Raw genomic sequence first — 24,066 nt, 5'->3', positions numbered from 1 at the left:
TTGGGCCTTAGCTTTCCAGAACAGATATTCCTTGCCCCACTTTGTATTGGAACTAACATCTTGTGACAACAGATAAAATCCTTTTAGAATCTATTGACTGAGCAGAACACTGGCTTCTGCAGATTCAAAAGCAAAGAATGTCGTCCTCAAACAGCATCTCAGGACTACTTAATACCCCCCTCCATCTCACTGTACCTACCAATGTATTTTAAATTTGCCTTAATTTATGTCTCTCTTTGTTCTGTGAAACCATAAAAAACTTCATGAAAGCGCTTCCATGTTGGAACATGGAACTTGGGGTAACCTAAATCTGTGTTCCTAGTCCATGGTCACTCAGAATGGTTCCAGAATAAACCATCTTTTATTCCCTTTAAGATGACAGTTGTGGTTTTTTTTTTTTTTTTTTTTTTTTTTTTTTTTTTTTTTTTTTTTTTTTTTTTTTTTTTTTTTTTTTTTGCATCAACACCAGCTTGACAATTTTCATTATGATTCAAATATGATTTTTGAAAAATATAGGAGTCTCAACATGTTAAAAAGCTTAAGAAAAAAAGCATTAGATGAATCCCAATTCCTAGTGAAAGCCCCCTCCCCCTTTATTTTCTCTCTACCACACATTCCTGCAGCTTCTGCCTGAAGCATTGACCCCCATATTTTAGAAGAAACTCCTGTAAGTGCTGCCTGCCAACTGTCTCTATTCCTGTTCTTAAATCTGCTTCAACCTGCTTTTGTTCCTACCACCCCACTGAGATTGTTTTCTTGCCTTTTTTTTCCATTAATTTATTTATTCACTTTGCAGCTTCCCTCTTTTTTCCTCACACATCTCCTGCTCCTTGTTTCCCCTCCCCTTCTCTTTTGAGAATGGGGAGGTTCCCCCTGGGTATCACCCCATCCTGTCATGACTACATATATCTTCTCCCACTGAGTCTAACCAAGGAGGCCCAGTTAGAGGAGTGGCATTCACAGGCAGACAACAGAGTCAGTGACAGCCCACTGCAGTTTTTGGCTGCGGGGGTGAGGGGTGGGGTGGGGGGGTGAGGGGGTGGGGCTGGCGCATGAAGCTCAAGCTGCACTTCTGCTACATATGTGTGTGTGTAGCTAGGTCCAGCCCATGCTTGCTCTTTGGTTGGGGGTTCAGTCTCTGGGAGCCCCATGGGTCCAGGTTAGTTGACTCTTCTTGTGGAGTCCCTATCCCCTCTGGGTTCCTCGATTCTTTCCTCAACTCTTCCACAAGACTCCTTGAGGTCCACCTAATGTTTGGCTGCTGGTCTCGACTTCTGTTTCCATTGACTGCTGAGTGGAGATTCTCAGAGGACAGTTATGCTAAGATCCTGTCTGCCAGTATAACAGAGTATCATTAATAGTGTCAAAGATTGGTTCTTGCCCTTGGGATGGGGCTCAATTTGGGGAAGTCATTGGTTGGGCATTTTTTTTCTATCCACTCCAGTTTTTGTCCCTGTACCTCTTGTGGGTAGGACACATTTTGGGTCACAGGTTTTGTGGGTAGGTTTGTGTCCTTATCCCTCTATTGGGAGTCCTGCCTGGCTACAGGAGGTGTCCACTTCAGGCTCTATATCCCCATTGCTAGGAGTCTCAGCTAGAGTCACCTCCATAAACTCCCTGAGACCTCCCCGATCCAGGTCTCTGGCACATCCTAGAGATGTCCCCTCTCCCCTTTCCCCACCCTAGTGGCAATCCAATTTCTGTTCTGTCTCCCATGCTCTTCCTGCACCTGATCCCCCAACCCTGTTCCCTCCCTTTCCCCTCTCCCATCTAATTCCCTCCCTCCCTCTACCTCCAGACGTCTATTTTATTTCGTCTTCTGAGAAAGATTCAAATATCCTCCCTTGGACCCTCCTTTGACTTCTTTGGGTTTTTCTTAATGATGGCCCTCTTTGTGGTGGTTTGAATGACAGTGACTCATACATTTGAGTACTTGGAGAAGGCTAGTTGGTAGAACTGTTTGTGAGGGATTAGGAGGCGCCAACTTGTTGAAAGAGATAGTGTCACTAGGTGTGAACTCTAGGTTTCAAAACACTGGTATTATTCCCAGTTTTTCTGTGTCTGTCTCTGTTTCTCTGTCTCTGTCTCTCTGTCTCTGTCTCTCTCTGTCTGTCTCTCTGTCTCTCTCTTTCTCTCTCTCTCTCTGTGTGTCTTTGCGCTGTCTTCCACACTCTTGACTCCTCTCTTTCCCTTTCCACCCCCCCATCACCCCCCCCACACACACACCTCATGGCTGCAGATGATGATGTGAGCTCTCAGCTATTTCTTGCTTTGCCACGTTGGACAGTAAGCAACTGTAAGTAAGTTCTGAAACAGTTAGCAAGATTAAATGCTTTCTTTTATGAGTTGTCTTGGTCATAGTTTTTCATCACAGCAATAGAGAAGAGACTAAGACGTTCTTTTTTGAAGCGTATTCTTTCCTGAACTTCAAGTGTTTAGTCTCTGGTGGGTCTCCACATGCACTGGCCTCTCCCACGCCTTCTTCAGTTTCTCTTCCCTTTCCTTATCTCAGAACTTGGGGTATTCTCTGGTTGCTTCTCTATATTTACTTCCTCTGGAGATACTTTCCCTTGAACTTTTGTCTGCTTACTTGACATCTGCACTTGAATGTCCAAGATAATCTCAAACTTTTTCTTTTTCCATGGCTTTCCTTGGCCATGCTCTTTGTAGAATTTCCATTGTTGAATAGAATCTCCACTAGAGGGTGTACATGCATCACTTATATGTTAAAATAAAAAGGCCTAGTAAGAGAAAATATTGAGCAATTAATAAAGTGCTTTTGAATGTATCTGTTCTATGACTTTCCCTCCCTCCCTCTCTCCTCTCCTTACTCCGTCCCTCCTTTTTCTCTCTGTTTCTCTTCTTTCCTCCCTTCCTCCCTTCCTTCTTTCCTTCCTTCCTTTCTTCTTGATAAGGTCTAACTTTGTAGTCCCACCTGGCCTGACACTGGCCAGACTGCAGTTGAACTTATGATGGTCAACTCTGCACCCCGAATGTTAGTGTTACAGGCCTGTGTCACCAAGCCTGCTTATTCCCTGGTTTTCTAGTCATCTTGCTTGAAAGATTTATTTATTTATTTATCTATTTATTTATTTATGAGGTAGAGTCTCACTATGTAGCCTTAACTGGCCTGGAACTCATTATGTAGACCAGGCTGGACTGGAAATCACTGAGATATCAGCTGCATGCTTGCCTCTGCCTCCCAAGGGCTGGAATTAAAGGTATGTGCCACCATGCCCAGTAGAGGAAAAAAAAGTTAAAGGTCACAAATGTAAACTTCATTTTATAAAGAGAATGATCAGTTTTTCAATGGAAGAAAGCAAGTACATTTTTTGTACATATTTATTTTATTTTAATCCTTTTCTTTAAAAAAAAATTATTGGTTATTTATTACATTTCAAATGTTATCCCCCTTCCCAGTTTCCCCTCTGCCAACTCGCTATACCATCCCTCTCCTCCCTGTGTCTATGAGGATGCTCCTGCACCCCACCTCCACCCCCCCTCACCACCCTAGCATGCAAATGAAAGTAATATGATTGCATGGATATATCTGAACTAAAGTTCTTCTGGCCTCTTCGGGAACCAGGCAAACATGTGGTGCATGGACAAACATTCAGGTAAAGCACTTATACACATAAAAATAGAAATAAATAAAAATATAAGATGTTACACAATAGTAAGTACTATAGCAAAGATAGAGAAAAACTTCTCAAAGAGCCTAGGATAAAATAGAGTAACTATGGTGACAGGAATTGTCACAGAGAAGAAGACATTTGTGTATTCCAGACTAGCTCACTTTCATCACAGTGAGGCCTCCGAATGTCTCTGCTGACAGATTTGCGTTCTGTCTCTAGAACACATGTTCTGTTATCTGTTACTGCAGTAGAGCCCTTTAGCGGCCACAGGGTAGGATTTAAATATTTGCATACAATAATCCTGGACAGGTTTAGCATCTCTAATATGGAAATCTGAAATCCCAAATGTTCTAAAATCTGCAACTTTCTGAGTGCCTGCATGACAAAAATAAATCCCACAGCTAAAACGCAGGTGCACTAAAAAGTATCACATAGAATTACATAGAACCTTTAAGTTCTGAAGTTCGTGTGAAACGTGAAGGAATTCTGTGTATAGACTTGGGCCCATCCCCAAGATATCTCAGTATGTATAGAAAAAGAATCAAAATCTGGAAGAATCTGAACTACAAAGAATACTCTGCTCATTTAGTATTTAGCACAGTGCCTGCAAATAGGGAACTGATACATGATTATGTAAGGATTAAAAGAATGTCAGGGATGGCTTCATATTATATGTACAGAAATACAAAATCCAGAAAAATATCTGAAATGAGAAAATTTTGAGTCTTTGATAAATAACAGATACCCTCTACCTATACTATGCCCATTTAATCTCTTCTCATCTAGGCCAAAGGACACCCACATTATTTGTTCACTTGAGTTCGGTAATGGGACGTTAAAATGAGAGGCTGAAATTTTGGAGAAGCCAAAGACTAGCCATACTAAAGATGTCTGCTGCCTTGGGCCTAGGGAATTGTTGGAACCCAAGCAGACAGCCATTACCATACTTGACCGAGGGAGGGGTGAGTTGTGTTGGCAGAGGAAGCTTTACTCTTCTTCTGCACGTTAGGTAAGCCTAGATTGTCAAAATGTTCTGGTTCATGGAAAAATAAGCTGTCCTAAGTTTATGTCCTATGCACAGCCGTGTGTGGGTTTACATAGCGTTGATGAAGGATGTGCAGTTGGCTGAGCCCGCTGAGCCCGAGGGAGGAAGGGCACATAGAAAAGATAAGAATTCAAATGGCAGAGTGATGTGATGTTGAGGGCAGGAGACTGCCGGCAGGGAACGCCAGAAAGCTGCGTTCTCTCCTGCCCCTAGTGATGATTCCATGAGAATCATCCATGATTTTATAGGCAATGAGTCTGGTTGAGGATTGGTGTATTTTAAAGCTGTACTTTCTCTTAGTGGGAGAAATAAAAGGGATAAAAACTGAAGACATGATTTGATTGGGATGTCAACATTTCACTTACTTATTATCTCTAGATCGAGGAGGCAAGAGGAGTGGAAGGAGCCACCCTTGACCCACTTGTTCAACAGATCAGGAAGCTACAGGGACAGACAGCAAATTCAGAGGGCACCTCTGTGTCTGTAAATAGTTTATGAATCTATACCTTTAATTTTCCCTATGTAAGGAAAGCATTGGGAAACAGATGAGAGATGTTAGCATTTTTATTACCACACAATTATTTGTTCGTGAAGGCTGGAGGGAAGCTGCAAGAACTCCAGATTGTTCTGTCAGAATTTCCTAGTAATGCAATGATAGATGAAACTTAAAGTCGTAGTAAACAAGGCGGTACTGCAGAAGCCAAGGATTTCAATAACCATGCTTATGCATTGTGACAGCTTATAAATTAAAAATCTAGCAAATCTTAGGAAACAGACCCAGCCACTAGAAGTGATAATTTAATAGAGGTGACTGTTCTAGAAAAAAGGGGAGGTTGGGCCATGTGCTGCATTGACTTGGAAAATCACATTTCATCATTACTTGAAGTATCTCTACGTCACGTAATTTAAAAGTTGTTACGGAAGGAACGGGTTTTTCCTTCTTAAATTCATATGCTGAAATCTTGCTGGCCAGTGTTACTCTGGCATTAGGGAGACTCTTTTGTCGAGGTTAGATTGCACAGGCAAAGGTCTGATGGAATTGGTGTCATAGTATAAGAGACATCAACAGGCCTCCCATCCTTACCACAGCATGAGGACAAAACAAGATGGCTGCCTGTGGAACAGGGATTACAGCCTCACCCGACTCCGAATCTGTTGACCTCTGTTTTGTACTCCTGGGTTTCCAGAGCTGTGAGAAATTATCTCTCACCTTCATAAAGTTAGTTGGTCTATAGTGTTTTTGCTATATCAGCTCAAATGGACTAAAAAAGAGCAAAGGTGAGCAGAAGTGTCTATTAGATATTACTGAAGTAGACAAGTGTGTAGCTGGAAAATAAAATGACTATAAGATTTCAGTATCAAAACTAGCACTCTCCAAATCATGGTATAATTCACCATTCTGAAACATTATTTTAAAGTGCCAAGGCAGAACATACATGGGGGAGGAATAAAGAAGGAACAAGATTAAGAGACAAGTAGAAGAGACAAGCACATTTCTGAGTTCGAGGCCAGCCTGGTCTACAGAGTGCGTTCCAGGACAGCCAGGACTACACAGAGAAACGCTGTCTCAGAAAACAAAAAAAACAAAAACAAAAACAAAAAACCCAAAACAAAACAAAAACAAAAGAGAGAAAAGTAGAAGTGAGTTAAAATTCAAAATGGCAAAAAAGTCTCGTGAGATGAACCACTTTGAGGGATTTTTCAGAAGCCGGACGGGTCTAAACCTGACACTGAGACAGTTCAATGTAGTCACACATAATCCCGGACTATTAAACTTTTCTTAGCCTCTGTGTCCTGCTCTGTATAAATGAATGAGCAAACGGTTGCAGAGTTGCCTTCCAGGTACATATGATTATTATTTTTTTGGGTTTGAGATTATATATAGCACTAGGTGAAGCTGAAGAAGCACCACTTTCCCTCTCTTCTAATGTTAGGTACTGCTGCTTTGTGGCCTCCACACCCATGATCCTCTGACCCCACCTCTCACTCCCACTGCATTGCTTATTTCAGCAGGGACAGTCTTGGGTTGTAGATTCTAGCAAAGATGCTGTGAACGATGGACCGCCGTTTAGGATATGTATTTTCCTCTTTAATTTCTTTCAGTGTACAAAGGGAAGATTATAGACCTGCAAATTAGCCAAGCCTGAGCTTGATATAGTAGGGCATGGCAGTAGTAACTCTCTCCTTACCTGCCAAAATTACCATGAGCTATTATTATCTTGAGAACTCAGAGTATTATTTAGCACCACCTTCTTTCTCCTCCTTTTCCTCCTCTTCTTCATCTTCTTCTCCTTCCTTCCTTTCCTCCTCCTCTACCTCCTCCACCTCCTCCTCTAAATCATCAGGCCTAACTAGAAAAGAAAATCCATTTAAATTTTTTTTGGGACCATGACTATAGAAATCACTATGCCTTCCAATAAAACTTTTAAACAAATGAAATAAAACTACGCCTCATGAATAATAAAAATCCAGCCACTCTGACAGAATTTGAATACCAGAGGGGTTTTAGGCAATAGCTACTATACGACATACGTCTCTGGGTCTGCAGACCATTATAATAGGTCATTCTTTACGTGTGTTTGCAAGACTTTCAGGATGTGAAGGGAAATTCAAGCCACATCTTGATATTGTTTATTTGGAAGCCTTTATGTAAAGGTAGCCAGGGTGCCTTTTCAAGTGGAGAGGCCTGTCTCTAGCCCTCAAAACGGTTAGGAAGAGCTGACGCCACCTGGAAGCTGGTGCCCAGTGCTATCCTAAGCTGCCAGGGCCTCGGGCACCCCTACTCATTTTTTTTTTTTCTTTCTTTCTTCCTTTTCATCAGAGCACCAGAGCTCCTACACCCACTTCATCTGACTGTTTCTTCCTCCACCCCCCTCCCCTTTCGATTTCTCTCATCAGTGGTCAAAATGGGAAACGAAAGTATCTATTTGATGCTTGGTGTGGTGCTCAAAAGGTTCTTTTTCCCGTTAATTTTTATTTATTTATTTTTATTAAGGACTTTAAAAATATTCCCCAACGAGGTTCTTCACTGGTTCATTCACTGACCCCCGAGTCTTCTTGAAAAGCAAACCGCTCCCAATACGCTTGTCATTTGCTACAGTGCTGAGGCCAGGGGGGAATCTGCGGCAGGGAGAGCCAGGGCTGGGCGCTCTCACGGTGCGCCGCGGCGGGGCTGCCCAGCAGGGGAAGCCCGTCCCGGAGGGCGCGGGGCGCTGGCGGCTGCCGGAGGCGGTGGCTGGGACGCGGCGCGGCTGCCGCAGGGGAGCGGCGGCGGCGGGCGCGAGGGGCGGGGCGCACTCCGCAACTTCGGCCGCGGCGGCCGGGCGCTCTCGGCCCCGGCGCGCATCGCTGCGGGGCTGCGGTGCGGCCAACCCGGCCCCGCTCGGCTCGCCACCCTGCGCCTCCGGCGTGTCCGTCGGGGACCTCTGGCGCCTCCCGCGGGGGAGTCCTCGCCCACGCGTCACCCGCAGCGGCTGGGGGGACCCTGGGACGTGCGGGGTCGCGAGGCCGAGCCGGGCGCCCCCCAGTGGCCAGCGCCGGCCCCCCATGGCTGGGCCGAACGGAGCCGAGCGGGCAAGGTGAATCCAGCCCCGGGGCCGGCTGCCGGAGCGCTTGGCGGGGGCGCCGGCTCCATGGGCAGCGGCGCTCGGCAGGATGATGGACGTTAACAGCAGCGGCCGCCCGGACCTCTACGGCCATCTCCGCTCGCTCATCCTGCCGGAGGTGGGGCACGGGCTGCAGGACCTGAGCCCCGACGGTGGTGCCCACCCGGTGGTGAGCTCCTGGATGCCGCACCTGCTGAGCGGCTTCCCAGAGGTGACAGCTAGCCCGGCGCCCAACTGGGACGCGCTCCCGGACAATGTCTCCGGCTGCGGGGAGCAGATCAACTATGGCAGAGTCGAGAAAGTTGTGATCGGCTCCATCCTGACGCTCATCACGCTGCTGACGATCGCGGGTAACTGCCTGGTGGTGATCTCGGTGTGCTTCGTCAAGAAGCTCCGCCAGCCCTCCAACTACCTGATTGTATCCCTGGCGCTGGCTGACCTCTCGGTGGCCGTGGCGGTCATGCCTTTCGTTAGTGTCACTGACCTCATCGGGGGCAAGTGGATCTTCGGCCACTTCTTCTGCAACGTCTTCATCGCCATGGACGTCATGTGCTGCACGGCCTCGATCATGACCCTGTGCGTGATCAGCATCGACAGGTAAGGGACAGGCCGCCCCGTCCCAGCTGGGGATGTGCAGGGCGCTGAGCTCGCGCCAGCCTTTCCTGGGAGGGAGGATCGATCAAGCTAGACTTCTCGGCGGGAAGAAGGGCTGAGCTTAAAATACAACCCCGCACCCATCACCCCTACACCAACCGAGCAACTTTAAGCACAGGCTAAAAGCAAACCCTTAAAAGAAACCCCGAAATGTTTCTGGTTTAGTGTAGTGATGATTCTAAGACCAGAGTTTTAAAAGTACTAGCAATTCCACCAGGGGGTCCCTTTGCTTGTTTCTTTTTTGGGGGAAGTGTGTGTGAGAAGTTGGTTTGATACTCTTTAGCCTGACAAACCATTGCTGTGATCCATAAAAGCGTTTTTCTCTTGAAGAAATCAGTCAGAAGGGAAAAGGCGCGGTGCTTCTCAAATTTTAGGAGCTACTCTGAGGATGAAGAAAGGCCCTTGAATGATCCTAGTATTGGGCTCTTAAACGCTGCACTCTTATGACGTGCTAATTCTGAATCTTATTCTCGTGGAAGTCTGGCTTTAGTGTTTGGCCATGCTGTCTGTCGGTCTCCTGCAAGCTTACTGACTGGAGTCTTAAAGGTTGGTTCTAGTCTTTCATCATATCCCCTGGGAATCTAGGAGTATAATATCAAGAACTCCCCCAGTGGAGTAATTGAAGCAGAGGTTGACCATCTGTCAAGAATGCTGGGGCAAGAGAAAAAGAAATGCCTCTTTGGGTGTCATCACAGAGTGGGAGAATCCCCGGAGTTTCTTCAGCCTCTAAAAATACAGAATTTTGATGAAGCTGGTCTTCGGCCTTAGACATATGCAAACAACAACTTGAAATATGATTTCGATACTCCTTGGCTACAGAACAATTCTGTTTCCTTTGGGATTGAAATATTCAGCCTTAATATCTATACTTGGAATTCTGCTGGTGATTTCAACCCAGCACAGGACTATACCCTGTTGTGTTTAATGATAGAGAGAAATAGTGGCTGATTTTCTTAGTGGACCTGCAGAACCTTTAAATGTGTAGCTCTTTCAGCACGGGGAGGATAATTGATATCTCTGCATTTAAAATGACAGTGCCTCAGAGGATGGACTGGCGTGTAACTGAGATTTCCTCCCATTTTTTTTTTCTCCTTGAAAACATCGCAATGTGTGGTTTGTTATGTTTGAAATGGTCTTGTATTTTGCTTTGTGACCAAAGTTTATAATTACTAAATAAAGGGTATGATAGTAAAGGGAATGTTTGTCAAGGGAAAAAAAAACCCCACATTGTAGTTGTATTTAGGTAGTGATTTAATTTTTTTTAAAAAAATTATACTGCTGTTTTATGTGTCATGACAGGAGCTTCTGACAGCAAACAAGGAATTATTTTAAGACTGGAGCATGAACTGCCTCTGTGAGAATATTGGCACCAGACTTGGCAGCTGAAGTTCTGAATTACTGTAGTTAAAAATGACAAAAACATATGCATTTACAGTCTGGCTGTGACAACAGGAATGTGGAGACTGCACTCAATACACATAATAAGTATATCCATGAATTACGTGCACTGACACCGACTGCTCAGCCAACCAAAACAGTTCTCCCATGAATGGAGTCCTTGTAAGTGGACCTTAGTGTAAGAAAATAGATACCAACGTAGGCTGCAAGTGATGTCCTTATAACCCTTTCATCATCTCATAACTGAGAAATGATAAATGGCCCCTTGCGCTAACTTGTCAGCCTGTGCTTCTGAATGCTGAGCTGCATGCAGGTTTGGCTGAGCCCACCCTGGGATTCCTGTACTTGGGCTAAAGGCATCTGTGTGCACACGCAATTTAGTACCAGCAGGAATGTTCTGAGTACAGAGTAAAGGTTAATTCTTCTTGGCAAGATTATCAGCTTTTTATTAATTATATCCCTGTGATTATTACAAATTATGGCAATATAGGTATAGCTTGTATATTTTGTTCCCCCCAAGAATTGGCCTCCCATTGGGGATTTTTCCCTAAATAAAATTTTAGGTCTGCATACTATTCCTTTGGATAAAATGAAAAATTAATAAAATTGACAGAAATATTGATTTTTTTTTCTCCCAAGAACCTTTAAAGCTAGAAGTTGGAAGAAGACGCATTTATAACTAAAGTGAATTTAGGAAAAGGTAATTTCTTCAGCTCTGCTGTAGAACCTGCCAGATGACCCAAAGTGTACCATCAAAACAATTTATTCTTCTTTCATTCCCTGAGTAGCTAAAATAGGTGACATTGTACTCTGTACTGGACAACCTAGGATGAGTAAGATTATTCTTTTTAGCTCACACTACACCATTGTATGAATTTGGATGTCTGGTGGACATTTGACCTGACTAAACTGAAACCTGGAAAGTTTCTTCACCATGTCCTACCATGTTGGGCTCTTTCCCAAGCATTTCTAATGCAAAACCATATTGTTTTTCGAAAGCCTCAAAATTCCCATCCTGCACCCTTTCAAGAATGACTCCTGTTCATTAAAAAAAAAAAAAAAAAAAAAAAAATCAAAGGCGCAACTATTAGATTACAGAACTCTCCCTCCATCCCCTCCCTCTCAAAGACTTGCCTGTTTATTCGTGCTTCCACCTTGGTCTGTCTTTGGCTTTTCTTCTCTACAAGGTCAACTTCAGTCTTCCATCTTTAAGAACATCTCATTTTTGGACTTACTTTGTTTTTCTCGTTTTTATACCACTAGATGGTTAAGGTCAAAGAATTGTGTCCACAACTGTATTTTCTTCTGTACCATTCAGTTTATGAGTTCTATATCACCAGGGCCACTGCAATATTCAAACGCATCTTTCTAGTTTCCTTTTGCCCATCCCCATTCATTTCAAACAAAGGATCTAGAATGGTTTATTATTGTTATTATTATTATTAACATAGATTTATTAAAGAAAAAGATCACAGGAAAGGTAAAGTTTTGTGTCCTATAAAGCTCTTTTGTACCTTTCCTAGACAGTTTCTGTTATAAAGTCTGATAGCCAAGGGTGGTCTCAAACTTGCTGTGTAGCCCCTGAGTGGTCTTGGATCCTCCTGTTTCTGTCTCCCAAGTGCTTGGGTTATAGATGTGAGCCATCATGCCTAGCTTCCAAATTACCTAGTATACAGAGTTTTAAAACGTGCAAAATAAACTTGATTTATTGTTTTTGGAGTTTATATAAGATATAGAAGTATTAAAAAAATGTAGCTGGGATATGGTGGCACATGCCTTTAATTCCAGCACTCTGAGGGCAGAAACAGGCATATCTCTAAGAATTTGGGGGCGAGCCTGGTCTACAGAGTGAGTTCTAAGGCACCCCAGGGGTACATGTCTTGGAAAAAAACAGAAATAAAAGATACAGAAGTATAAAATAGTACAAAGACTTGATGGACATACAGTTCAGGAAAGAGGTTATCTTGGGTGGGTTCCATCAGGAAACAGCATGTATCGATTTTATTAAATGTTTCAAAGGTAGATACAATTGTATTTTTATAGCTTTTAATACATTTGAAATGTATTTTAAAACTTATACATTTCAAATATAGAAGATATAGAGCCATGCCTGCACCTCCTAAGTGCAGGGCTTGGTAGCTAACAGCATATCTTTATAGTCAACAGTATAAGTAAGTGCAACAGTGTCAACTCTCTCTTCACAATGCATATTGTAACCTCTGTTAGGTGCTCAGGAGAGAATGTATAAAGAGTACATTGTCTTCTCCTTTTCATTAGGAAGCCAATAACATGACTTTTAGCTTCATAATTTTGCTCAACTGGAACTTTTAGAAAGGTAGAACTGAAATTGTACAGTCTGTGTTCTTTTCTGTTGATTTTTTTTGTTTGTGACAAAGTGTGATTTTGTGGCTCTGGATGGCAAAGTTCTCCCAACTCACTCATCCTAGTGCAGGGATGATAGGCATGTGTCACCATACCCAGCTGTAGCATGCACACTTTTGAATCCTTCTTACATTCATCATAATGTCCATAAGATTCATCTATAGTTTTTAGCCTTATTGTGACTCATTTATTTTTATTTCCGAGTTGTATCTCATTGTACAATGATACAATCATTATATATATGCTACTATATATAGAGCTACTCTGAAGGTTTATTGCTCATAAAGTCACTTTGCAAACCTTGTATTAGTTACTTTTTGTTTGCTGTGGTAAAATACCATGCCAAAGGCAACTGATAGAAGGAAGGGTCTATTTCAATTTATGGATCTGGAGGGATAAGAGCCCATCATTGTCATGGCAAAGAAGCATGGTAGCTGGTAGGCATAGTAGTTAGAGTAGCAAGATGAGGTCTCACATTCTGAACCAGACAGGAAGCTGAGAAAGCAAACCTGGAATGATGAGGGTTTTAAATTCTCCAAGCCCACCTCCAGTGACACAATTCCTCCAACAAAGCCACACCTCCTAATCCTCCCCAAACAGTTCTGCCAGCTAGAGCCCAACAATTCAACTTCCTAAGACCACAGGGAACATGTCATTCAAATAGATGTAAAGCTGACATATTGAGGGGTTGATTATTTTAATTCAACTAAGGAATGAGATAGATATTACTTTTCTTATGATTTTGACAAAGTATTTGATAAGAAGCAGCTTAAAGTAGAATAGGTTTATTTTGGCTTATAGTTTGAGGGTGTGGCCCATCACAGAAGGGAAGGCATGTGGCAGGACATGACTATTTTCATTGTTTTTACAGTAAGGAGGTAGAGAAAGATGGATAATGGTCATATTACTTTCTCTTTGTAATTCAGTCCTGGATGCTAGTTGTGATATAGTCATGATATAGTGTTGCCTACATTGGTGGCAGGTCTTCCTTTTTCAGTTAAGCCTTTCTGGAAACATTGTTTCAAACACACCCAGAGGTGATACTACATTCAATCAAGTTTACAATGAAGATAACCATCAAATACCACTTTCTAATTCAATATCCAAATATATCACTTAAATGGTAACATTCTACTCCTGGCTCCTGAGGTCTAATTTTCATTTTAATGCAAAATAATTTAATCCATCTTTAAAAGTCTTTATAGACTTAATAGTTCTAATACTGTTCAGAAGTCCAAAACCTATTCTGAAACTCAAAGGCATGTCTTAACTATGATTGCCTATAAACAAAAACAACAACCACAAATAATGTGAATGCTTTCAGTTTATAGTGGCAGAGAATAAACATTTTTATACCAAAAGGGAGGAATGGGAGAATGTTAAGAACCAGAACCAGAACAAGGATCAGACCAAAAGAAGACTAAAACCATTCAGGGCAAACACCACACCCATATTTGCCATTTTGGACTCACAGTGGAATCACCTGGGCTCCCACCACATCCATATTTGCCATTTGGGACTCACAATGGAATCACCTGGGCTCTACCAGCCTTATGTAGTTCTCCTCCTCCAGCTATGGTGCAAGCAGCACATACAGACTCTTTCTTTAGTCTGAGGAGAGGAGGTCAGCTCCACTCTGTGATTTTAGCTTTACTTGGTAGATCTCCCATGTTTCTGGCATCTCTGAAATGCTGGAGTCTGTATTTTGACTTAAGCTTCACTTTCTTACCTTAATGAAATTGTCTCTTAGGATTTCTTGGGGGGTAGGGTAGGGGGCTAAATCCAACTTTGCTACACATTGGTCCTGGCCTCCTTTGCTTTCTGGAATCTTACTGAAGCGCCCCCACCCCCCCAGACCTTGTTCCCTCTTGCATCTTTTATGCCTGAAAGATCAATACTGTGAATAAGACAGTGCCTCTTGAGGTTTAGCCTGGACCCCTTGGACCCTAACTGCAGCAGCCCTGAATGACTTTCAGTCTGATCCTGGGAAAACCATAGATAGCCATTTGGGGACAGAAAATCCCTTTTCTGGTTCAATCTCTGACCTTTTATATGTATTTGATTTATTACAATGCATTATTCAGTAAGTGGGGCTTACCCTCAGAGCACCTTTCTATCATCCTAGAGCTGAGGGAGAGTTTTCCCTTTACGGTTCTAATCTCGTCAACGGCTACAGCACCCCATTTTTCTCAACTTTCACCTGTCCCCTGCTCCTCTCCTCACCAAATTGCACACACTTTTTTTTCCCTCACATCTTTCTGCTTCATTTGCTCTCTCTCACTGGATAAAAGCAGTAACTGATAACCATGTCTCAATCTGTTGGTTAGCTTGTCTTGAAATTTCCTCTGTCAAGCAAATTAGTTGATTATTTTAAACTTTGTCCTCATTCCCAGCCTCAGGGCATGGGCAGAAAGCCATCAGATTTTTTGCAAGAATGTAATATGAGTGACCTCTAGCCTAGATCCTGATAGAATCATTGTTGTAATCGGGCACTTACTGGGGTGGATCACTGAGCTCTGTTTACAGGCTGCCAGGGCTTCTGTAGCTCGAAGCTCCAGTCTCTTCCATTCTCTCCCTGCATATTAGTTCTAAAGGCCTAGGAACTAGGTTAAATTTATCATGGCAACAGTTGCACTCCCGCTATCAACTTCCTTTGTTAGGTATGTTTCTTGTTGCTGTAGCCAAAAACTTGAAGATAAGCAATTTAAGGGGGAATTGCTTTATTTTGAGACAAAGTCTTTCATGAAACCCAGAGCTCACCAACTGACTAGGCTGGCCACCAGCCCCAGGGATGCACCTGTCTCTTCTTCCTTACCACTAGGATTACAGACACATGTCACCATACCTGGATTTTCTTTACCTAGATGCTAGGGGTCCGAACTCAGCTCCTGGGATTTAATTTGCAAGCACATTCCAAACTGAGCCATCTCCCAAACCCCGAGATTCAGTTTAGTTTGAAGGAATATAATTCACTGTAATGTAGAAATCATGTTTGCAGTGTCATGATACATCTGGTGACCTTATGTTCAGTCAGGAAATAGAGATGAATGCTAGTGTTCAGCTTAGTTGTGTGTGTGTGTGTGTGTTTTAATAAAACCCAGCATATTAGCCCATGATATGATGCTGATTACACACAGGAGATCTTTTCTTTTTAGTTAAAGTTTTCTGGAAATGCCTTCTTGACACAATCAGAAAACGTTTCCATGGTGATTTTAAATCCAATCAAATCGATAGTGAAGATGAACCATTACAAGCTGTCCCTGTATGTCATGCTTTGCTGATGAAGTGTCGCTACTGGCAGATGCCCCTTTCTAGAATATAGCTTTCCTAGGAGTTCAGCTCAGAGATTTGAAGGTTCTCAGTGACTTCTCCCTCTGACTTACTTATATTTTAGTCTCTTGAGAACTGTGAGACTGTTAAAACTCCCACTGAAAACTTTTAGTACGGGAGTTCTCGGCTTCCTAGCCTCCTGCTCTCCTCAGTTCCAGAATCCAGCAAATGTCTTGAGTGGGATGTCAGATTAGTGCTTGCCTTGTCTTCTGGTCCTCCCTTCTCACTGGGATCTTGGCCTCTCAAGTCTCTAATTTTTGTCTCTCTGGTCCCAGACGTTTGCCAAAAGCTCTTCTGGTGTTTTTGACTCTTAAAAGCATCTCCACATGTAAGCTCTTTCTCGGATCCTTGGCCTTTTAGGCCTGACCCGGTTTTGGCTAGTGACCCAAGGGGATTTAAGCCTACCTTCCTGTCTTCCGTAGTGGTTTTAGTCCCAAAGTTTTAGTGTTCCAAGAGCTCTGTGATACCTACAAGAAGGTGTGTGTGCGCTTTGTGTTGTATGAAGATTTTTTATAGTTGCTTTAAGTGGAAGCACTGGTCTGAAACATCTGAAAACCTCATTATAGCTAGAAGTTAGCATGTGCCTGAAATAGTTTAAACATACAAATGTATAAATAATATCATGTAAATTTCTTGCTTAAAACCCATCATCAGCTTTTCACGATGCTCGGAATGAAATTAAACTCTTCTATCATCTGTACGAGATCCTTGATTTGTCCGTCTCTCTTCTCCACATCTTGTAGAGTAGTATGTTTTATTCTCTACATTCTGGTCATAGTGATCTCTTATTTGCTTGTTTGCCTGTTTGTGTTGTTTTTTCCATTATACCAAATGCTTTCCTCTATCAGCCAAGAAAAATTATTAATTAATATCCTGTCATATGCTATACAACAACATTTTTTTATAAATGTTTTTAATCTTTTAAAATTTTACGTGAATGGGTATTCTACCTACATGTGTGTCTGTATACCATGTATTTGTTAGATCACCTGGGACTGGAGTTATTTATAGACATATATATATATATATATATATATATATATATATATATATATAGTGTGTGTGATATATAAATTGTGGTATATATGTGTATATGTTATATAAGTTGTGGTATATAAACATACATATGATATGGTGTATATGTGTAAATAAATTGACTATAAATCAGAACTACTTAGAGACCTTACTAAAACACACAGTGCTAATTAAATCAAATTTTAGAAGTCATATTATTTTAACAATAAATATTGTAGGATCATATATATAATGCTGACAAGAAGGAACAAAGTACAAAAGAATAAATATTTATGATTCCATGCTCAATAAAAGTGAGAAATAGACAACATGGTATAGAGGTGTGTATTATCCGTAACTTAAAAAAGGAGGGAATTTTGCTAAGGAGAACATGAACAGTCATTTCTAGTTGGGAAAGAGATTGTGATCCAAGTGACGTGCTTCTGGGCGAGTGCAATGCTCTCTTTCTTGACAGGAGTTGTAATTAGAGTTTAAAATGATTGTTAAGGCATCCTCATATACTTTAGGCATTTCCTAGCACAAACACACCATTTATTTTGTAGTAAAAGGAACAAAAGTGTTTATTGAAGACAACTCGTGACGTGCATTAGTTTGGCTCTCTTGCAGATATATGATTAGTCTGAGCAGATGCAGTTATTGTTTAAGTACCCTCAGCAGTCCCTTGTGTCTAGCTCCATATGTGGGGCAGGGAGTCATCTCTGGGTGGTTCACAGTTACAGGAAGTCATCTGGTGCTTTCCCAAGAGCCACAGTGTGTAGGTCTGACTGGTGTCTGGCTGAAGTCTTGCCTTCTTGCCAGGTGCTGTGAGTCATTGCCTTCGATGATCTGAGTTCTGCTGTTGGTGTTGGTTCTGCTGTGATCAGCAGTGCAGGGGCATTCTGGTCTCTCAGGATCGCCTTTCTCTTCGAAGGAAGTCATTCTTGCTCAAGTCTTATATTAATCTGCAGCTAGTACAGATATTTTAAGAATTGTCAGAATCTTCCTCTGGCTTTGCTAAGGAAAGAGGAGAAAGAAGAGACAGACTCCCTTGTTCTTTTGAGAGGTAACACTTCCCACAAGCAGCTTTAATTTTTTCTCCTGTTAACCAACAAGATTGCTTTTTTTTTTTCATAGACCACTTCCACATACTCTCTGCCTTATTATGAAATGATTGTTCTTCTATCTGTGTACTGTTAGAGGAACCAAAGGCTCAGAGAACATAGGCGACTTGTCTAAGAATATACAGTTTATATTGATGGAACTATGTTCGAGCCAATTCAAGCAATGCATATTTACATGTTTTTATGTTATATATAAGTTTATGTATTTAATAATATTTTACACAGTTATATAACATTTAACACATGTCACTATATAGAATGAATTTTATTGTGTTAGTTATATATATATAGCACATATGATATGTAACATATGTTATATATATGTTATAACATGTTATATATGTGTGTTGTATATAAACATAAATATATGTTTGTGGAAGATAACAGGAAAATACATTTATAAAATATAATAGGACTTGGAATATGGGATAAAGGTGTGGGCAAATCTTGTCTTAGGTTGCAATCAAAATGTAGAATTAGATTGGCAGTGGAAACACCAAAAAGGATCCTAGGCAAAGGAAAAGCACTCATGATGGAGGTTCTAACTTAGCATATGAGTGAGCCCAGAGAGAAAAGCAGGGAGCCTTCCAAGTGAAGGAATAGTAAGGAAGATGCCCAAGTCAGTTAGACTTTGCCCCTTATTGCTGATTTTGTAGTTGCTTTTCCCAGTGTCCACCCTCTCCTTCCTCTTTAGTTATGGAAATACAGCCCTCACACAGGCTATGGCTACCTAGAACAAAGACTGTTTCCTAGCTTCTCTCACAGCCAGGTGTGGCCATGGCACTCTATTTTGCTCCAGGAGATGCCAACAGAGCTATTAATGTCTTTGCTTTCTGATAACATCCCTCAAGACAATTAGCACCAACTCCCCTGCCTTTGTCTTCTCTCCCTTCTGGTTGTCTAGAATAGGAGCCTGGAGAGGTCTGGTCACTTTGGTGAAGGGCCATACATTAGAAGGGGGAGGAGTATGGAGGATGGGTATCTTGGCTCCCAGCATAAGGGATGCTGGAGCCCTTAAATTCTTACCGATTAGTTGTCACCATTATGCTGTCTATCACATGATTCAACTCAATCTGAACTACTACATCTAGCTACCGATTTCTTCCCCAACTTGACTGTTCTTCCTGCAAATGTTTCCACATTTCCTCAAACCTCAGTGTAGATGTGGCATTCTCCTTTGTAAATATTTCAGATATCATATACCAGTTAATAAATGTTTCTTGTCACTGAAGCTTATAGGCACAGAACAGTAACCAATGACATCTCATTGAGTCTTCTTAGCATCCTTGTAAAGTGACTTCACTAAGTATCTGACATCAATGTCTCTTCTGATCAAAAGTGAGCATGACATGGATGACCGCTTTCAAGACTGTAGGTAAGGATGCTGAGAAACTCATGGACATTGCATAGAGGAGAAGCTGTCTGATTCCAAAGCTCATTTGTTTCTTTACATCATCGTGGCCATTGCCTACTATGTGGCTGTTAAGCATTTCTGGAATCCCAGACTTAAATAGTCTCAGATCATTCTGCACTTTTTTCTAGCAGTCACTTCAATTTGTAATTAAAGTGTTGAGAAATCAACTGTAATAAATTCATGATTCATGGGCTCAGGTGTGCCATCTACAATGGCAGGAGCTGGGCTAGTCTGGCTAGAAATTGCATTTATAGCTCTCAGCAGGATATTTGGGTTATAATAAGTGTTCAGTTATCTTTGTGGATTGACTGAGGGAAAAAGGGAAGGAGGGAGGGAGGAAGGAAGGAACAGTCTCTCAGATTCCAGAGACATCTGGGCCTAACTTCTTATTCTCCAACGTCTACAGATTCCTCTTGGTGAATGTGGAGTTTACTTGGGAAACTAAATTAGAAAGAAAGAGATTCTGTGGGGGAGAACAGAAGCAAGGTGTAGGCAGTGATAACACCAGGGAATGGCCTCCTTGAGGCACTGTAAGCTGGCGAGTCATTGATGGCTCTCTGCACCTGTGGAACAGACATTAACAAGTTGCCAGTACTGTGAAAGTCTTAGCAGCGGAAAGCAAGGGGTGGCTTTCATCATCATTGCTGTAGATCAGACAAAATTAGATGGAAATACCAAACCCTTTTCTTTCAGTGAATCAGCACATTTTCAATTAAGCTCATAAACTTCATAAAGAAAAGTCATAGGTATTAGGTATGAAGGCAATGCCTAAGCAGAGCAGCGGAGAGTAGAAATACCATTTATTGAATGTGTACAGTATACCAAGCCCAATAACAGGAGACTTACATGATTCATTTCACTTAATCCTTTTAATGATTCTGACTTTTTTTATACTGAACTCAAACCTCTCTAAGGTTAGGAAGAGAAGCACATTATTTAGCCATAGAGGGTAAATATTTTTTTCCTAGGGATATGTGGAAAGAAAGAATGAATTGCAAGGGATATATGTGTATGTGCTCTGACACCTGGTCTTTTGAACCTTCTGCAGGTCCTTTGGTGTTGGCATTGTGAACACAGTCTGTTAACCTTGTCAGCTATGGAGCATTTTCTCCTCCTTTTCAAACAAGATGATGAAGATATTAATAATAACTGTAATTATAGTGTTAGCATAATTCCTTAATGTTACATCTGAAACCCTTTGGGCTTACTGGCTGTATTTCAGGGTTCTAAATTCTTTGGAGTTTAGAAATGTAATTCAGTGAATGCAGATAACATAGCTGCTGGGACAATTAATTATGAGTCATCTTGATTATATTAAAACATACCCATGTAAACGCTAAAACATTTTCTCCCCTGGGGAGAAAAACTAAAGTCTAAAAAATAATTAATAGAAATAATAAAAATAAAAAAATAGTACTATCAGCTCACATCACATTTTTCTGTCACAGAGGCTTACTGGAAACTTAGTAGGAAAGAAATTCCTTTCCCAAGCACACCTTTATCCAAATTCCTGGAACCTGTACATATTCGACTCTTCGTCATGAAAGGGTCAGGGGAGGCCAGGGAGCAGGTGGAATCAAGTTTTCCAGCCAGTTGACTTGACAGTTGGGGAATTCTGGGTTGCCTGAGTGCACTCAATATAATCATAAGGATCTTTAAATGTGGAAGAGACAGGTGAGGGAGTTAGAGGAGGAGGTAAGACAATGGTGTGGCTCTTGTAGTGGTATTCCATGGGAGGATGATCCAAGCCGCCACTACTAGCTTTGACGATGGAATGGACCACATGCCAAGGGATGGGAATAGCTTCAAGAAGTCAGAAAGGAGAAAATGGGTCCTTCTTGAGTCTTGAAAGGACTGCAGCCTTCTAATGTCAGCTCAGTGTTAGCCAAGGAAGGTGTGCGTCACACATAGGATCCAAATAACTACTGAACAATAAACTCACACTGCTGGTGTGTGCTAAGTTTGTGGCAATAGGTGATTGGATACCACCAGTTTAAGAGAAAGATCTGATTTCAGACTTTTTTGGATGTCAGGTTTATAGATGAGAGTCCTGGGGGTTGAAATTAGTTTTAATCCACAGTAGGTGCTGCTGTTGTACTGACTTAATCCTCTCAGGAACCCCCACATGAAGGGGCTTTTGTTACTTCCTTCTCTTTTATTCCATTAATTTATTTATTCGTTTTTCATCCCAGTTGCAGCCTTCCCTTCTCCCCTCAGTGTCCCCCTCACACAGCCCTCCCCCATCCCTTCTCCTCTGAGAAGGGGGACCCCCCCATGTACCAACCCATTCTGGCACATTAAGTTATTGCAGGAATAGGCACATCAGCTCCCACTGAGGCCAGACAAGTCAGCCTAGTTAGGGGAACAGGATCCACAGGCAGGCAAGAGTCGGGGTAAAATCCCTGCTCCAGTTGTTGGGGGATCTGCATGAAGACCTAGCAGCACATCTGCTACCTATGTGTAGGGGAAGGGGGCTAGGTCCAGCCTGCGTATGCTCTTTGGTTGGTGGTTTAGTCTCTGGGAGCCCCCAAGGGTCCAGGTTAGTTGACTCTGTTGGGCTTCTTGTAGAGTAGCTCAGAAGATTATCAAACATCTCTCAGGTTTCACAACTAATGAAAGGAAACCTGGGACTTGAAGCCATTGGTGCTTTGGTCAGGGAGTGGGTGTCGATGCTCAGGACTTAGTTTAGGCTCTTGTGTATCCTAGTATGAACTATATACCTGGCCTTCCTGTAAGATACAAGATATGTATCTATAAAATCGATAGCTAAGGCTTCATTTTACAGGTTTTAATAAACTGGGTGGCATGTGGAAATCATTTACCAAAGGCCTTGTTCATACTGAGTGCTGATATGTTAGCCATTGCTATTGTTAGTATTATTGTGTTAAAGTATGCATTTCTATTTAACAGGGAGTCCATTGCTGGGCACAGAAGAATTGGATCTCTAAGGAAATATTGAACAGTCCTAGTAAGTCGAAACTTGTAGGATAAAAATTCATAAGATAACCCGTGCCTTTGTCATCAAGACTCCCTTTTCTGGTTGGCTTACGGGGAGTGTTGGAGGCTCAGGATACTTTGGCTGCATCTCAAAGTTTCTGCATATAGTTGCACTTAGCATCTGGAAACAGCAGTGAGATTAGTTTATTCCAACAAGCTGGGAATCCTCTACTTGAGTATATTGGCAAGCTTTTGGCGTAGGGTTAACATAGGATCACTGTGGGATACCAGACCCACTCCTTCACAGGAGTAAGGAACTCTAATAGGGATTGGGTGTGTGAGTGTGTGAATATGTGAATGTGTGTGTGTGTGTGTGTGTGTGTGTATGAGAGAGAGACAGAGACCGAGAGATAGATACAGAGACAGACACACACAGAGACAGACACAGAGGGCAAGGAAGGAGAGTAAGAGGTTGAGTGAGTAAGCTAAAGGATTATTTAATAAGCAGATATCTTCTTTGCTTACTAGGCATTTAGGTATTGAAGATGCAAAACTGAATAAGGACACAGAGCTAATGTTCAGTGCTATCTAGCTGCGAGTATCAGGATCATTTTATTTACTTATTAGAAACTCTGGAGCTTAAAAATCACTCAGTTGAAGACATTGTATTACCACTAATTCTTTTGCGGTATGATCTTTCCTGAAGGGGTTATGAGTCATTTAGTTGCAAACATTTGGAATGTTTTTTTTGTCTCTTCTATCAGTAAGAACCAGGTACTCTGTGATCTGTTTTCAAACAGGCTTTCTGTGCCTAAAGAATTCTTAAGAACTGCTACAAAATGATGCCCTGTTGGTCAGACATAAGACAAGGGTCACTCTTGTAATGTGTGTTGAAGTTAAGGACGCCAGTCTTGGGATGAGAAGCTCTGGGCCTTTGGGGACATCTAGAGTTCTTCTATTTAGATGACTTTCCAATTGCCTATTCATCTATTTACACTTTAATTTTCATATGGCTTCTGTTATGACTCAAATCCCAGAGTGTTCTGTATTGCTGAACACTGATACTTTTTACTCTTTAACAAGCAGCTGGATAGATGGCTTTCTGCATCTGGAAGATCAGGCAAACCAATGCACTCAGGAATTCATCACTATTTTGGTAGAAACATGAGTAGACTTACAGGGCATGCCCCAATCCAGCTGTGGTCAATATGGTTCATCTGTCTCCATATTGCAGAATTTTATTTTGAGAAATGCAATTGTATGTGTTTGGATTTAAAATGTCTCTGCTGTTCTCTACAAAAGTCCTGAAAATTCTTTCTTGCTCATGAATAGATCACTTATAGTTTTACTATTGATAGTTTTCTAGGCATTACAGGCTTCTATGATACTGGCTTCATTCTAAATTCCAACAGTGAAAGCCCTTAAAATATCTATGAAAACATTAAGACATCCCTTCATTGTTAAAAGACATATAGGAGATTCATTTCTTTACTTCTTTACCTGTATTGGTTCCCTAATCTGTATTGTTTAC

The 24,066-nt window shown here is 41.8% G+C and overlaps 1 protein-coding gene across 3 annotated transcripts in view; it reads left to right on the top strand.

The window, feature by feature from the left end:
* Nucleotides 1-8,334: 8,334 nt before the first annotated feature.
* The window catches only part of Htr7 (5-hydroxytryptamine receptor 7), a 91,749-nt gene continuing 76,017 nt past the window's right edge, over nt 8,335-24,066 (top strand). For 2 of the 3 annotated variants that reach the window (XR_013106214.1, XM_034509631.2), the window contains exon 1: nt 8,335-8,882. Coding sequence is in view for 2 of the 3 variants with exons in the window: in XM_034509631.2 (XP_034365522.1) it covers nt 8,335-8,882 (548 nt within the window). In the remaining variant the exon portion in view is untranslated. Of the gene's footprint in view, nt 8,883-10,257; nt 10,500-24,066 lie in introns of those variants that run through there. The other variant, XM_076919519.1, reaches the window with a different exon arrangement.

The sequence above is a fragment of the Arvicanthis niloticus genome, chromosome 1, assembly GCF_011762505.2.
Source record: "Arvicanthis niloticus isolate mArvNil1 chromosome 1, mArvNil1.pat.X, whole genome shotgun sequence".
Classification (NCBI taxonomy): Eukaryota; Metazoa; Chordata; class Mammalia; order Rodentia; family Muridae; genus Arvicanthis; species Arvicanthis niloticus.
This window is presented reverse-complemented; position numbering and strand designations above follow the sequence as displayed.